Source organism: Sitodiplosis mosellana, unplaced genomic scaffold (assembly GCF_009176505.1).
Source record: "Sitodiplosis mosellana isolate CC-2019 unplaced genomic scaffold, AAFC_SMos_1.0 Smas_scaffold_6197, whole genome shotgun sequence".
In the NCBI taxonomy this organism is placed as follows: Eukaryota; Metazoa; Arthropoda; class Insecta; order Diptera; family Cecidomyiidae; genus Sitodiplosis; species Sitodiplosis mosellana.
Window position 1 is genome coordinate 2,777,899 of NW_022601438.1, and position 15,572 is coordinate 2,793,470.

Genomic DNA, 15,572 nt, shown 5'->3' on the forward strand with positions numbered 1-15,572 from the left:
GTCTAGTCCATTTATAAAAACTTCAAATATTCTCATAAACATCATTTGATGAATATTTTTTTGTAAAATAACAGAATTAATGGGAAAAAATTAAAATTTCAATGCCGGTCCTAATTAAATTTCCATGACTGTACATGCCGAAAAAAGCGAAAATCCGATAGATGTTCTAGATAAAAAAAGCATTGTTACTCATACATGTTTTTTTTTGTTCACTCCCCTATTTAAATGAATGTAGACATAAAATCCCGAAATGCTACGTATTCACTTGGTTTGGCTTGTGTAAATAAATGAATATCTGAGTGCGGGGTAACAAAGTGGCGAAAAGAAAAGATACAAATCAAATTATTATGTATCGGTCAGTAAATATGTAAAAAAAAGACAGAGAGCTATGTGTCTCCCGTATATACCACGATCAGCAATACATTTGTAGTTAATTACTTTAGATCAGGTGCCGTTTCGAACGACAAAACTCGCAAACGGCTGTTATGCATGTGCACGATAGGACAAGACATGAATGAAGTCAAAGCCAAAATGTGGCCCAATCGTATGTATTAGAAGAGTGAAAAGAATGAAAGGGCAGAACGACAACAACAGCAACAATAACAAAACACAAAAATACCGGAGAAAAGGAGTTAAGGAATTCAGCAATTGAACAACAAAAACAAAATGTCCTTCTATCTATTTGATAGCAAATACCGCCATCGGGTAAATTGTTCACCAATTTTCCGATGAATTCAATCTATCGAGAGTTTTGTTTATCCTTTTTTTTCTCCCCTAAAATATATCCACATAATTTGTTTTGTGTCGCTCGTTCGTTCGCTCCCTCTTTCCAAGCGTCGCTTTTTTCGTCTCTAAAAATATGTACAGCAGCAGAATCAGCAACAACAACAGGTGTGCGATACACGCGCATGGTACAAATTCGAATCGAAAAGCTAAGAAATTAACAAGATGTGTGTACTGGTGCCAGATACACACGATGTATCAAAGTTTTCCAAAGTCCTTTCAACATATTATGAGTTGTACATTGCGATCAATGCACTCGTGCTCAAAATATTGGGACCGCAGGACATTGTGCCTGCAATAATCGAAGAGTTGAACCCAAACTTTTTTTTGTTCACACTTCAGATTAACTAATGAAAGTGCTAAAAATTGTAATAATGCGATGTTTTATCACATCAATTATTTATCCCTTTTTTCCATTTGGATCAACAGTATTTGAAATTGCTTTTCGAGAGAGAGAGAGAGAGAGAGAGAGAGAGAGAGCGATAGGATGGGAGGGGACGAAAAAGAGAAGCATTTCATTTTATATCGAATAAAACAGAAGCAAACAAATTTCGGGAAGAGATCCGAAAACATAACAGCGAAGCAGTTTAAATGACATTTCTACTTCGTTCAACCAATTGAAAGTAAATCGAATCGCTATCCATTAGTTCGTATTGATTGGCAGCTTCAGATATATATTCTCAATGCGATAGGTTCACAACAACACGAAGCACCGCACGAAGTGCTTACAGTGTGTATTTATATACTATGCGATGGAAATCGACACAAAGCAATAAGCATTATTCACGAATAAAAGCTGCAGTTCAAGCACGAAAATAAAGACGAACACAAGTTCCGTACATCAGCAACAGCAGCATCAGTACCAAGCCAATTTTAGAACTCTCTTCAGTAAAATCTAATTCAATCAGTTCATTCCAATACCACCGACATGTATTTTCATTTACTCTCTCTCTCTCTCTCTCTCTCTCTCTCTCTCTCTCTCTCTCTCTTTCTCTCTCGTTTTTGCCAATGAGAAATGGTTGTTTATTTTTTTCTGTTGTTGGATGACGGGGTGATATTCAGGCATTTTCATCATCATGTGGAGAACGAAAATCGACAACAATTCGACGATAGTTTTATCCGTTCATCTAGTAGCTCAATTTCTCTCTAGTAGATTTGTGTGTAGTAGTTAGACAACAACAACAAAAATCACGAATGAATTTCCGTACAATTTAGGTTACAAAACATTTAACAAATATGTATTTCTTTCTTTTCTCTCCCATTTTTTTTGTGAACAAAAAAAAACCGTTTTTCCGACGCGATTGGATTTGCAATTTTACGATGTAAAAAAATAAATAACAAAAAAACCACACATACCCACATACGAAATCTATTGAATCTATGTTCGTTCGGCCACACAACCACAAACAAATCTTGTTTGAAATGTACAAAAAAAAACATTGAATGTTCATGTTCGGATTATGTTTTTATTGTATGCAGTGTTAGTCTATCGAGTCTTGATAGTGAAGAGCAGGAATCGTTACGAGCTGAACGGCTACACAATCGGAGCAGTCGAAATAGTACCGGTGGCATATCAACACATTCACTGAATGAAGCCGAATTAGCAGTATGCATTATTAACTTTCTATCATTTATTGCTTTCATCTTCTCCTTTTTTATGATTGATGACATGAAAAAAAAGCACAAAATTTTTATTTTGCTGTCAGCAAGCACACAACACGGCCTTCTTCTAACGTTCATTCTATTTTTTTTTTTTTTTTGTTTCTTCGTTTCGCCCATCTATTGTGACAATCTTTTTTATTCCGTGTTTTGCTGTTCTAAATTATGCAATTGATATTGAATAATCCAATTTGGATGAAGAACGTGTGACATTTTGAAGAGAGTCGATGATGTATATTCTTCCGTAATCATTGTCCAATCGAACGGAAACGTACTGTTTTTGTTTTCGTGGGCAATATTCTACGTTATATATATTTTTTTCTTTTCGGATTGAATTTTATACTTCAAGCGTTCTATTTCGTTTGTCTTCAATCATTGTGTGCCACCTTTTACGCCATCTTATATGTTATTATTTTCTTTATCTCTCCCACTTATTTTTAATTCATTTTTCTCTCTCGCTCGTGTCACGAACGACAAAAATGACAACACATGAAATAATACAAAAAAAAAAACCATGATAAAACGAATCCCACAGCGTGATTTTGAACGTTTGAATTTGAAGCGAAATCTTGTGCCACAAATACCATGCAATCGAATGCCATTGCAAAAAAGTATATCGACACCATCGATAGCGCCGGCTCGCAATCAAAGCGCTAAAGAAGAGAATACCGTGCCAACGTAAGTGTGATGATAGATTTTTCCCAGTAGATAAATGTATACAAATTGCCAATAGATTTCTCTCTGTCTGTTTCACTCGTAGCCTATAGTTTTGTATGCACCATGAGTGCAATAAGCGATTTATGGAGGTTTTTTTTTCACACTCACTCTCTGCACTCGTGAATGCATTAACTGCTCACTTTTTGTCCATCTCTATATTGTGCTAATCACGTTGCCTGTTGAATAAGGCCAAAAGGAAAACATATTAGAACGGAAAAAACAGAAGCAGAAGTGAGAAAACCTCTTCTTTCCTCTGTCTGCGATTTTTTTTCACTTATCGCTCACCCTTGTTTTTTAACGCTTCTTTCTTTCAAACGATTCTTTCTTTTAAACGATTCTTTTTATTTTGTGATTTTCATGGTGAATCTTATTTATTGTTCACAATCGTGGTATGCCCTAATCAATCATTATCCCCACCCATTTTGAAAAGCACCATGAAAATGATGGACAGTATGGATCACATCCGTTGTTTATCGATTTTTTTTTATGTGCTATGCTCAACACTTAGATGACGTTCATTATCTTGTTTCACCGTTTTTTCTGCTATTTTAAACTTAAACTTCATGAAATTATGCTCGTTTTTTTCTTCTCTTGAATACGTTTTTATTCGCTTTGAATTTTGAGAAGCTGTTTTTTGCTGTGCGATTAAGATAAAGAGAGGCTCTTTATTGTCTGGGCGATTTATGAATTCCCAATGAGTTCACGATCGAAAATTGATGGATTATTTCGTTTTGCTCTTTTTTTCATTGATTTTTGCGCATGCTTTCGCCTAATTAATTTTTAACCCATTTTCTACCAAGGAATTTTTTTTTCGAATTTTTTGATGAAATTTTAATGAGATACTTCTGAGAGCGCAAATATGATTTTCCCAAAGTTTTAGAATTTTCCGATACATTATAAATTTTCACAATTTTCCGGCATTTTCCGGAAAACTGCAAGTTGGAAAACCTTGAAAATCTAGGAAAACCCTTTTCAAACCTTTTTCAACACACATGTAAAACGGCATTTGAAAATTCCAAGCCGTTTGATCAGGATAAAAGAAAATCTAAAAGAAGTCATAAAAAATCGGCAATTTTTGCGTCCTATAAATAGGACGCTGGTAGAAAATGGGTTAACACGTGCTTTCTAATAAACATTCATACAAAAACTAACCGAAAATATGACACATGTTTTGTGTATAGATAATTAATTAATTTTGTACATATGATTATGGCAAACGTGAAATAGTTACACAGTTGATATTTTTGACACACTTATTCACACCCGGTAACAAGGTTAGAGCGGAAAGCTGTCAAAGCAATTGTATAATTGTTGGCTTTTTATTCAAAAATTGCTGCACAAATTTTCAAGAAAAAAAAATGAGAAAAACACGGCGAGATTTTTTCATTGATTTTCGAACTTACCACACACACAAACACGCTCATTTTGCACCCCATTCACCCTTAGCCTTTTTTGCACATGACAATTTTTTTTTAAATATAGAGATTTTATAATAGTTTGTATAGTGTAGAAAATTTGCATATATAAATGTGTTTTTCTTTCTTGCTCGTTTTATTTACAAATATTTTTTTTTCTTTTTATTTTCGCAACAATGTGTTTTTTTCTCTATGATTTGCTTGAAAATTCAACTGCAAAAACCCGATAATCATAACCAAAACAAAAATCACATGAAACAAACAAACCCGCACATCACACCAACACGTTTTGGACAAATCCACCGATCACATCACATTTTTTTTACACGAACACAAAAAAACAAACACTCACACATACGAAAAACCGATAAAAAAACATACACCAAAAACAAATGAACCAGATCCCGACACCTCTCGGACAGTGAAGATGACAATCTTCAAGATGACCGTTCACTGCTCTGTGTACGCGATAAAATGTAAGTACACCTCTCCAACCACACCGTTCCGTTCAACAACAAGAACAACAACAGCAAAGTCACAACCACCAAACTTCATCACTCACTGCGTGTGTGTGGGTGATTCCATTTGGGGTTTCAAAAAACGTTGTTTTTGAAGGAAAAAAAAAATCGTAATCAATTTTTGCATGAGAACTTGCTTTCAATTTTTCATTCATTTTAATTCAATGAAAGAGGAAAGAAAAGATTGCTTTTATCTTGTTATGCATGCACCATAAACGGCTATACTGTTGATGCTCTACATTTATTACCAAACACTTTTTTCTTGTACATTTTTAAATACTTCTATTTTGGTGTTGCTTTCGTTGAATATATCAATGTATTTTTAGTAGTTGATATTTTTTTTGTATTTGAAATATTCTAAATTGAACTTGAATCTATTAGTTTTTCGGTAGCATCCCAAAAAGTGGTTTTAATGTCACAGAAAAAATGAAACAGAGACAAAATCTTACATCAGTTAGGGTGAATAAGTATTACTCCAAACCGCTTTTTTTTCTCAATTTGTTCATGTCAGTAATGGTATTTTCCCAAAAAAAAAAAACTATTGTCAAACGTTTCAAATCATTTTGTTTTTCAGTTGTTTTATACGCATGTACTTACTCAATCTTATTTGAGATAACAATTTCAAGAATTTGTTGATAGAAAGGAACCATTAGTTCCAAACTCAGTGTTTCTGTCGCTGAACTCTTCTATTAAGCAAAGTGGTTTTTCTACTTTTGATTCTTTTGTTGAAAAAAAAAAAAACAATAAACTGGGTAGAATGCCATGAAAGTACTTGACAAAGTCCATTAGTTTAAATATGAATAAGAAAATATAGAGGAATAACTTAGAAACGAACATTAAAAAAAAGTGTACGATGTTGATGCTGCAACTAGCAATGAGATTGACTCTCCGGTCTAGCTGTAACATGATTTTAATTTTTTTTTCTTTTTTCTTCGTATATTTTTCGTTGTCTCTCCTCGGAACACTTATAAAGTGAGGTGTATGCTGATCATCCGCAAAAGCCAACGAAACGGCCATCGCTATTCTTCCGCAAGAAGAAGAGTAGCAAATCAAAAAGTAAGGGGCAATCAACAAATTGTGACGGTAAGTGTTGTTGTGTGTTTCTTTTATTCTGCCCGCATTTGCGCAGCTATCTCTCTCTCTCATATGGTGTCGATAATCATGTGCCATATTTGTGTCCATTGCAGGCTGTGGTGCTGTAATTAATTTAGCCACTTATAAGGACCACGCGTCGGAATGCAAAGCCAAATTGACTAAGGTACCTGTATGAATTTAGTTTTCAATGGATTGTTTACGCTTTACCTTCCTGTGTGTTATGTGATGCAGAGCGACGAGTGAGAGCGGGGAAATTAAATTGACGACAAGACTGTATCAAACACGCATAAAATAAAAGCCCTTCGTCTCTATCGCCTCGTGTATTTCCTGTGCATTGTTAATAATGTTAACTTTTTGTCTGTTATTTTTGTTTACACGTTATTTCACCTCATCATCGAAAACATCGAAATGAAAAACTTTTCTCTTGCTATCTCGGATGGACTTTTATTTGATGAATTGCCCATCGCCATCGATCGATACAGAGCCAACAGAATAGCAAAAGCTCCAGCAAAAAAACCTCAAATAGCAGGTAGTTACAATTTTTTATATACACACGCAAATCTGAAATATTCTCTGACTTTATCCATTTGGTTGGTATTTTTCTTGTTCATTTATTTTTCGTTTTTAATTTCATTCCAAACGTTTTTCAACGCTCTCTCTCTCTCTCTCACCCTGTCTTTCTTGCTGTCTCTAGTTTGGTTTCGTATTTTCATATTTTCGTTTATTCGAAAAATAGTTTTTTTCGGTTTAGTTTCCTTTTGTTCGCTCAATATTTCATATGAACATAGTTTTAAAACTTTTCGGACCATATATCCACAACTTCACACTCGGTAATTTCGTATAAATAAAAGCCATTACGTGTCTTGCATCTGTTTTTTTTTCTATCTGTGATGGTATTATGGTTTACAGTAGACCAAGTATAAAATACCAAAATATGAAATGAACTGAAATATGCATAACATAGCATAGTATGTGGATAACGTTTGACCACATGGAACAAATTGAAAGGCATTAAACATTCAAACATATACTCTGGAAATATCTTTCGAAAGCTAGACGATAGTCGGTTTCAAAAATTCCGGATAATCGAAATAAAATCACACAAAATGCCTCATCCATTCGACTTACCGAATAAAAATGAATGAAAAAAACCGGAATCCATTGGAAAAAATTTTTCCTTTTATTTTGGTTTTGTTTTTAGTTTCACTTTAAAGCATTTCGTCAGCACCGCATTTATTTTTGTTCTTTGCGATAAACGATATTCTGTAAAATAATAATGTTCCATTCCATCACGTTTGAATAATTATGATAAAAAAATTTTGTTTTGTCAATGGAAGTACATAAATTTTGTTCGTTTTTTTTTTATTTGTTGCTAAAAAAAGCATTACAGAAATGCAATTTAGCACAAAAAGATAAGGAGAGAACAAAAAAAACAGTTTAAAATAAACGATGAGTAAAATTGTTGAAACAAATAAAAAATACCATACTGTTTTGTTGCTAGATCAAAATGAGTTTTATCGATACAATAATAAAAAATCATATATAGCACCTAGAACAAAAAATTATACGATTTTTTTTTTTCTCGATCGCACACTCACACACACACATACACATACACATTCATATCCTCATGTTGAAGTCTTGCTCGCAAATGTATTCAATTAAACGGAAATGAAGGAAAAGAAGAAAAAAAAATCTCAGTAAACTGTGAATAACGTAGGCTTTGTGCATATTGTTGCCACCGCCGTTGCAATGAAAGAGCATTTCGTTATCTATCATTTTTTTTTCTATATGCAAATTTATGTGGTGCTTAGTAGAGGCACCATTTCGGCTTGGCTGCTCGTTCATTTTTTACTTTATTTATTGCTTTGGCACTTTAATGCTCAAGACAAGTGCTGTTTTTTGCTCAGGATAAATTTTCGAAATTTTCCCAATGGGAGCAAAAGGATTTTTGGTCGGTATGGCTCGCTAGGCCACACCAAACTAGGCCATTTGCCACCATTTATCCATGGATCCATAGCCCCCATAGGTAGGAAAAATTGGAACTCTTCAGAGCAAAAAACAGCACTTGTCTTGAGCATAAGTGAAATTTGGTGACCTCATCTTCGATTGTACAGTGTATATAAAAAAGGGAATGAAACAATTCGGTTTTTCCATTTGATTGTGGGAACGGCGAGCTGAATCTTTCGAAAGTGGAAGTGCGATGAGGGCATCAAATTTCCCATATAAATCTGCAGACATGAATAAATACACCAATTGCAAGTTTTTTTTTGTCCATCATCGGTTTGGATTTAGTCCAGGCCAAACTAACAATCGAAATATATTGTAAGTCCTTAATGGTAAAGAGCATTTTAGGCGACGCTTATTTTAACGAATGTTCAAGCAAAACCGATTGCTTTCTCCCTTCTTTTGATTTGATCCGTTTTATTTTTGCTTAATTTTTATTTTATGATTGAAAAAAAATTTCATATCTTCCCGGCCCACCCAACTCTGGAATTATCAATCACCCTTCTCTTCTCTTTCTCTCTCTCTCTCTCTCTCTGTTCAACAATATGGTTATGATTGTTAATTTAATTTAATTTGTTATCGCTTCGTTTTTCAAACTGTTTGCTAGTTGAAAAATTTAAATTTATGCAAATTTTTTCACAATTTTTTTTCTCAACTTTTCTTTCGATATAATATTTGAAAAAAATTTACCAATTAACACAACAAAAAAAAAACAGAAAATTCAATTCAAAATTTAAACAACAAAAATATTGTCTTTCTTTTTTTGCATTTTACACTTTTCTTTTTGTGTGTGTCAAAATCAATGTTGTTTTTTCAACAAACAAAATTTACCCATGAACCACCAACGACAAATTTAAACCAAAAACAAATTTATCTGACAATTCTGACATCGACAATAATGTGGCGTGCAAAAAATCGTGCAATTCCTTTCCGATTGCATATTATCAAAATTTGAACGAAAAAAAAAAAAAAAAAAAAAACTAACACAACCCCATTCGAACACTTGTTACGTTACAAACATCAAAAATGAAATAAAAAGCGGCAAGAAAATGACTGGATGCTACTCTCCGTGGAGATTGGTTGCTAACAAATTAGGTGTGGTCTCACATCATGCTAGGTAACACTCTTCCCAAATAACCAACTAACCAAAAAAAAAAACACAATCTTTAAAAAAAAACCAACAGTGACAACAATAGCTAAGAATTCATCATTTTTGGCAAAAGAATTCACCCTTCTTCTTTTTCACGTATATCTATCTCATGTGTAATCATCGCTCTACTACAGATACAGGACATATATTTCAAACATATTCTAACTGTATTGCTACACACAAACATACACACACTTTTTCCTCTTCTGCTCTATCCTTTTCTACTACTTTTTTCCGTTTCTGTTTCCGTTTTCGAAGCATCTCTGTTCAAGATTTCATTTTCATCTGAACCCCTCTCTCTCTCTCTCTATCTATCTATCTTCTCTCTATTTTTTTCTTGCTCACACATTACATGAAGAGTGTTTTAACAGAGGCCAATTCAATGTAAAACTCTTTTTTTAGACGTTGCTCTTTTTCTTTTTCTGTTTTTCAATTTTTCTTGGATTGGACGTGAAAGCGTCATCCTTAACCTGCTAAATGCGTCAATGAATTTCGAAAAGAAAAAACAACAACAAACAAACACAGAGACGACATGAACATTCAGTCCAGTTTCAGTGATGTTCATAAGGCATTCATTTGAAACTGACACAAATTCATTGATTGGTTTAGCGACGGAAACTAGAAAATGGCCCCATTTCCGTACTTCTTTTCTCCCTTTCATTTGGGCTTTCGTAATTCATCGTTTGCCTGGTTTTTGTTTCCGTTTTCTAATTTACATGAGAATCTCTAACTTCTATTCATAACATTCCTATACATTTAATTACTGTTTACATGTAAGTCTATTTATTTGATTTCTTGGTTGCCATATCTCATGAGATTCGCAATCTCAGCGAAATTCTTCCGTTTTTTATTCTTGCTTCTCTTATCTTCTCTGTCACCTAAAACACAACAAACAAAAAACTACTTCTCATTTCTACTTCTACTAATTTCAATATTAAAATAAAAACCACGACTACACTACTTGATTTACTATGTGGATCTGAGTTTGACTATTTTCCATAAGAATCTCTCTGTCGTAAAAAAAAAGCCAAAAATTATAGCCTCGGTTTTTTTAGTCGACTAAATCTTATATACGTTGCGTTTTTGCAATCATAAATGTGTATTAATTGGAACTATTAGTAATTAATCTTGTATTTACGGTCGTATGGGTATATATATATATAAAGTTGTGTGTTGTAAATTCGTTATTCACTAAAACCAAACCAACCAAACCAACAAACAAAAACTAAAATGTCAACACTCTCTCTCCCTCTCTCTCCCTCTCTCTCCAGACACTCCACAAATACGTTTGCCGTACATTTTCTATACTTATGTTATTTTCAGTGATTTTTATGCTCTTTCACCATGTATTTTCTACTCCACCTCGGATTTACCCATCATCTTCCATTCCGAAATGTAAAACTAGTACAATGAAGAAAATCAAGAAAAACATTCATGTTTTGTTTTTGCAGTTGAATATTAACCATTTGCTTTATGGTCGAGTATTACCCATTTATGTTGTTGGTTTTTTCATCCACACTCGCTGTACCTGTCCGTTTTTTTCTTCTTCATGTTCGTCTATCGTTGCGATTTTTTTTGTTCGTAATTCGTATTTTGCATCATAGCTTCTGTGAAATTGAGCCAAAGGTATATCATTGTTTTAGCATTGAATCTACAATGGATTTCACCACAGGGCGATCGCAATGTGAGATAGATATTTGATCTGTCTTTTTCTCTTGCTCAGTTTCCCAGCATTTCGCACTCTCTCTTTCTGTTGCTCTCTCACTCGCTCTCTTCCTCTCAGTTATTTTGTATTCTATCATTTACATATCGAGTTGAGAATCGTCTGCATGAATTATTTGCTGCTTTTATGCTTTTGTGTGAGTTTTCATAAATGAAACCTCCCAATTCCCGTTGCTCAAATTGCTGTATTTCAAAACTTCCCGATACCTCTTGAAATTGACGAGAGAGAGAGAGAGAGATAGAGAGAGGGGGAGAGAAGAGAAAATAAAAAAAAATGCTATAAAAACCATCCTTGTTCAAGCCAACGTTGAGCTTTATTTTTTTTATTCAACAGTGACACTGTAATAGGTCAACGAGAAATCAATTGTGTGTGCCATTTGAAATATTTATTGAATGTAGCTTTTTATCCCGTAGCTCTCTAGGTATGCGTTGGTTCTTTTTTGCCCCGTCTCTTTCATTTTGTTCTTCTGCACAATGCTGCACAATTTGGCTTCACTCTTCGATTTGTATTGTTGACAATTGAGTACACAATTTTTGTTGTTGTTGGATGCACTATTTTCAATGCAACATTTTAGTTTCGACAAAACTGATTAGAAACATGCGGTAATATTGAAGTAATGAATTTTTCATCAAGACGAATTCATTTAATGATTCGGTCTTGTATGCGTTATCATTTGGAAATGGTCCATTGGAAATGGTTTCAAAGCGAAATCGACCGGCTCGAATAACTGAATTTATTTCGTCATGAAGGCAACGAATTGCTCGGAGAAATTTTAAGATGATTAAATTTTACATCAACCATATGTATTCACAATAATAGTAATAATTTTCCTACCGAAACACCGAATTGAATTGAATCGGATATAATGGAGAGAGGGTATTCAATCCTGAGATTATAGTCAAACATACATTTGGGCAATAGTTTTGTTGATCTGTTGAGGTAATGAAATGCGTATTTCTTAAGCCCGTGCAGACAATGCTACTGCACATCTGATCCCGAGCCATCGTTTCTCACACACACCAACACACAAACACCATCTCTTCCACCGAATATTGCTTGTTAAGTGAAACAATTGAATCGTTTGTCCGTTAAATTAATACCAGATTCTATTGTGAGTGGTCGATTCGAAATTAAATGACATTCGATTGGCAGCCAGTATAGTCACATAATGACAATGTAACGGATATATTACCGCATGCCATATTTCTTCTCAGCACACACACACATACACACACACACACACTCACACGATGGCTCTAAATATTGGCTTCAATCCCAATATGCTAAACAGCTCCCTTTCTATATATAAGTAAATCAGCAACCATTTCCTATGTAATGTTTGATGCACACAAATGATGTAGCTTGAATTTTGCATGTTTTGATTGGTCATCCTAATTGGAATGTTTTGTAAGACGAAAGAAACAAAATCGATATGGATAAAAATATGGCTCGCTGGTTTGATTGAAGAATCGTTGGACAAACTATTCGTATTTAGAGAATTTAAATAGTTTTTATCTTTTCAAACCTAATTCGAACGCTATTCAATCAAACCGCGTGCAATGTCCATAAGATAAGTACTGTGTTTATCAATTTTTCTACAAATTATACATAAAAAAGAACAACAAATTTTTTTAACACTTTACATTTTATTCAAATTCTAAGTTGATTATATTTTATTGTTTTTGTTTGTTTTTGAAACGTTTTTTTTTTCATATGCTTGCGCAAAATCAAAAAAATCGCACAATACACGATTAAAATCCAAAACAAAATCAAATTCATAGTCATCACAATTCGCAAATTGATGACCAAGGCCGTGATTATTATGATGGACATTCGCACAATAATGATCATGCAAAGTAAGTAACAAAAAAAACAACAAATTTTCTTTTTGCTTTCGTTAAATATTTTTCCTGTTAATTTTTTTTCTGCCATCCTATTTTTTTTTACTCTCAATCTAATCGTTTCTTTAAAACCAAAATAAACTCGAAAAGCATGTCCATAGAGATCTCTACAAAAAAAGACAAAATTTAAAAAGAAAAACAAATTACACGAAATATTTCAAGGCATCTTCGATTTTAGAGCATTTTTTTCCCATTTAGATGTTAGATTCCTCGTCATCATTTGTTTTGTTATCGATGGCTGCACACACTGCAACCGCATTTCCGATAAACTAGAGGCTCGCGGACATGCGAGTTTGTACCCAACAAAATGTTTATAACTGATTCCGTTTGATTAGCTTCGCGTCTGTGCATTTCATAAAGAAAGAATAAAATGAACCGAATCTTTACAACGAACCAATGTCCCGTCCCCGAAATGCACTTGATGCCTAACCCATTTTGAGATTTATTCTTCATATAAAATAAAAATTTGTCTAAAATTGCACACTCTTTCTGTTCTGATTTGAATCATTTTGTGAATGTAGCTATTCCGATGAGTCACCGTTAATTCCGAATGAGTTTTTGCACGAGCCACACATCACAGCTCAGGATTTGGGTGGTGAACCAATTTTGGGGCTTATGAATGAAAATGAAAGTGATCTATGGATTCAATATGTTCCTTCGCAAGTTAAGCGAGCAATAAAGGAAAAACAAGTGAGTTTCATACCGTTCATGTTGTAACACTACGACAACTTTGAAAAGTTGCATTTTTCTGCAAATCAAGTGGAAGCTATCATTGGAAATAATGTAAATGAAAATGAATTGATCTCAACCGAATCTAATCACTTTCTATGTTTTCCTCTCGAAAATGTAGCAAGTGGAACGGCAAGAGTGTATCTACGAGTTTATAATGACGGAAAAGCAACACTGCCAAAATTTATTATTGATCCAAAAAGTGTTTGTCGAAAGTCTGGAACGGCATTTCAATTTGTTGAACAGAGACCGCCTTTTTCCACGTTTAACCGATTTAACGGAACTTCATACCGGGTGAGTGCCGTTGCAGATTCCATCACAAATAATCATTACCATCATGCGATCCCATTTTAATTGCAATTTTTTTTTCCTTCATTTTTTTCCGCTTTTCTAAATCCACCGGTAGATTTCTAAAGAAGTTACGAAATAAACAAAGGGAAAACTATGTTGTTGATAGCATAGCCGATATAATGGTTGATTTCTTTTCGAATCAATCGGAGAAGCTGATCAGCGCATACGGTAAATTGAAATTTATTCTGTTTAAATCGTCGATCTGTCGCAAAAACAATACTAATTCTGTATCATTTCATCAGGCGAATACTGTTCGAATCATAATACCGCATTGAATACAATCAAAAACTTTCAAACGGGTGATCAACGATTCTCCGAATGGTATAAATATAAAGAGTCGAATCCGTTGCTCAAACGGAAAGGTTTAAATGGGTTCACGTTGTCGGTGTCGCACCGTTTAACCAAATATCCCATTTTGATTGATGCTCAAATCAAGAAAATCGGCAGCGATGACGTTGAACGGGGCAAATTGGAGGAGGCCAAGCGGCTGATCAAAGAGATTTTAGACGATGTAAATGCATGCGTTGCTGAACGAATGAAAGAGGATCGACGATTGGACATTTTCAAACGAATCGATGCCAAATCAACGATCATGTTCAAAAATAATAAATTCCGCAAGTCTGATATCGTGGACGCGAGCCGCAAATTGAAGTAAGCCATGAACAGAAAAAAAAAACGATTTTCGATATTTTGAACGAAGAAAAAACCAATTTAATCCCTGGAGCAAATCATTTTTGATGTTTTAATTCAAAAAAATTTGAATTGTTTAATTTAACTTAATTTAATTCGAATGTTCCGTAGGTTCGAAGGGTTGGCAACATTGGTAACGCCACGTATCAAATCACTGGAAACACCAGTTACGGTCGTTGTTCTAACCGATTGTTTGCTCTTTTTGCAAGAGCAAAATCAGAAGTATACATTTTTTGCACCCGACACCAAGGCCGGCGTTGTGTCGCTGCAAAAGTTGTTGATTCGGGAAAAGGCGGGCGAGTCAAGAAGCATTTACATCATATCAACTGATATCAATTATCCGGAAATGTACGAATTGAAAGTACAACAACCAAAAGACAAAACCGAATGGATCAAAACGATTCGGTAAGAAGTCGATTCGGCACTCAGTTGGCTAAAATGCACACACAAAATTGATAATGCTCAAATGACTATGCATTTTTTCGTAACAGAGCGGCCGTTCAGGAGTGCCCATTTGAGGAATCCGAACCGGATGACCATTCACGTGCTGAACAAAGGCAAAAGAATTTGGATGCAAAACACGCAAATATTAGGGAACTCATCGGTAAGCATATTCATTCATTCAAAATTCCGACAAACTACTCAAACACAATGGCAGCTCAAGTGTCTTGAAGCTTTAGTGTATACAATGCTCTGAATCACTACGCTTATTATTGTCTCTCTGACACACAAACACATACACACACACATACAAACATGCCTAAACCAATTCCAATGCTATGTCAAATTATGAATCCACATTCATAACACAAATTGAAATCATTTTGACTATAT

General features: G+C 34.2%; 1 protein-coding gene across 12 annotated transcripts in view; it reads left to right on the top strand.

The window, feature by feature from the left end:
• LOC129577245 (rho guanine nucleotide exchange factor 18) overlaps window positions 1-15,572 on the top strand; it is a 54,219-nt gene that overhangs the window by 29,043 nt on the left and 9,604 nt on the right. For 8 of the 12 annotated variants that reach the window (XM_055463944.1, XM_055463951.1, XM_055463943.1 and 5 more), the window contains 13 exons: window positions 2,263-2,389; window positions 2,978-3,120; window positions 4,976-5,050; window positions 6,066-6,175; window positions 6,280-6,350; window positions 6,670-6,716; window positions 12,849-12,923; window positions 13,490-13,658; window positions 13,819-13,991; window positions 14,104-14,216; window positions 14,291-14,699; window positions 14,850-15,143; window positions 15,230-15,342. In XM_055463944.1, the coding sequence (XP_055319919.1) occupies window positions 2,263-2,389; window positions 2,978-3,120; window positions 4,976-5,050; window positions 6,066-6,175; window positions 6,280-6,350; window positions 6,670-6,716; window positions 12,849-12,923; window positions 13,490-13,658; window positions 13,819-13,991; window positions 14,104-14,216; window positions 14,291-14,699; window positions 14,850-15,143; window positions 15,230-15,342 (1,919 nt within the window). The remainder of the gene's footprint in view (window positions 1-2,262; window positions 2,390-2,977; window positions 3,121-4,975; window positions 5,051-6,065; window positions 6,176-6,279; window positions 6,351-6,669; window positions 6,717-12,848; window positions 12,924-13,489; window positions 13,659-13,818; window positions 13,992-14,103; window positions 14,217-14,290; window positions 14,700-14,849; window positions 15,144-15,229; window positions 15,343-15,572) is intronic. The other 4 variants (XM_055463948.1, XM_055463947.1, XM_055463955.1 and 1 more) reach the window with 2 other exon arrangements.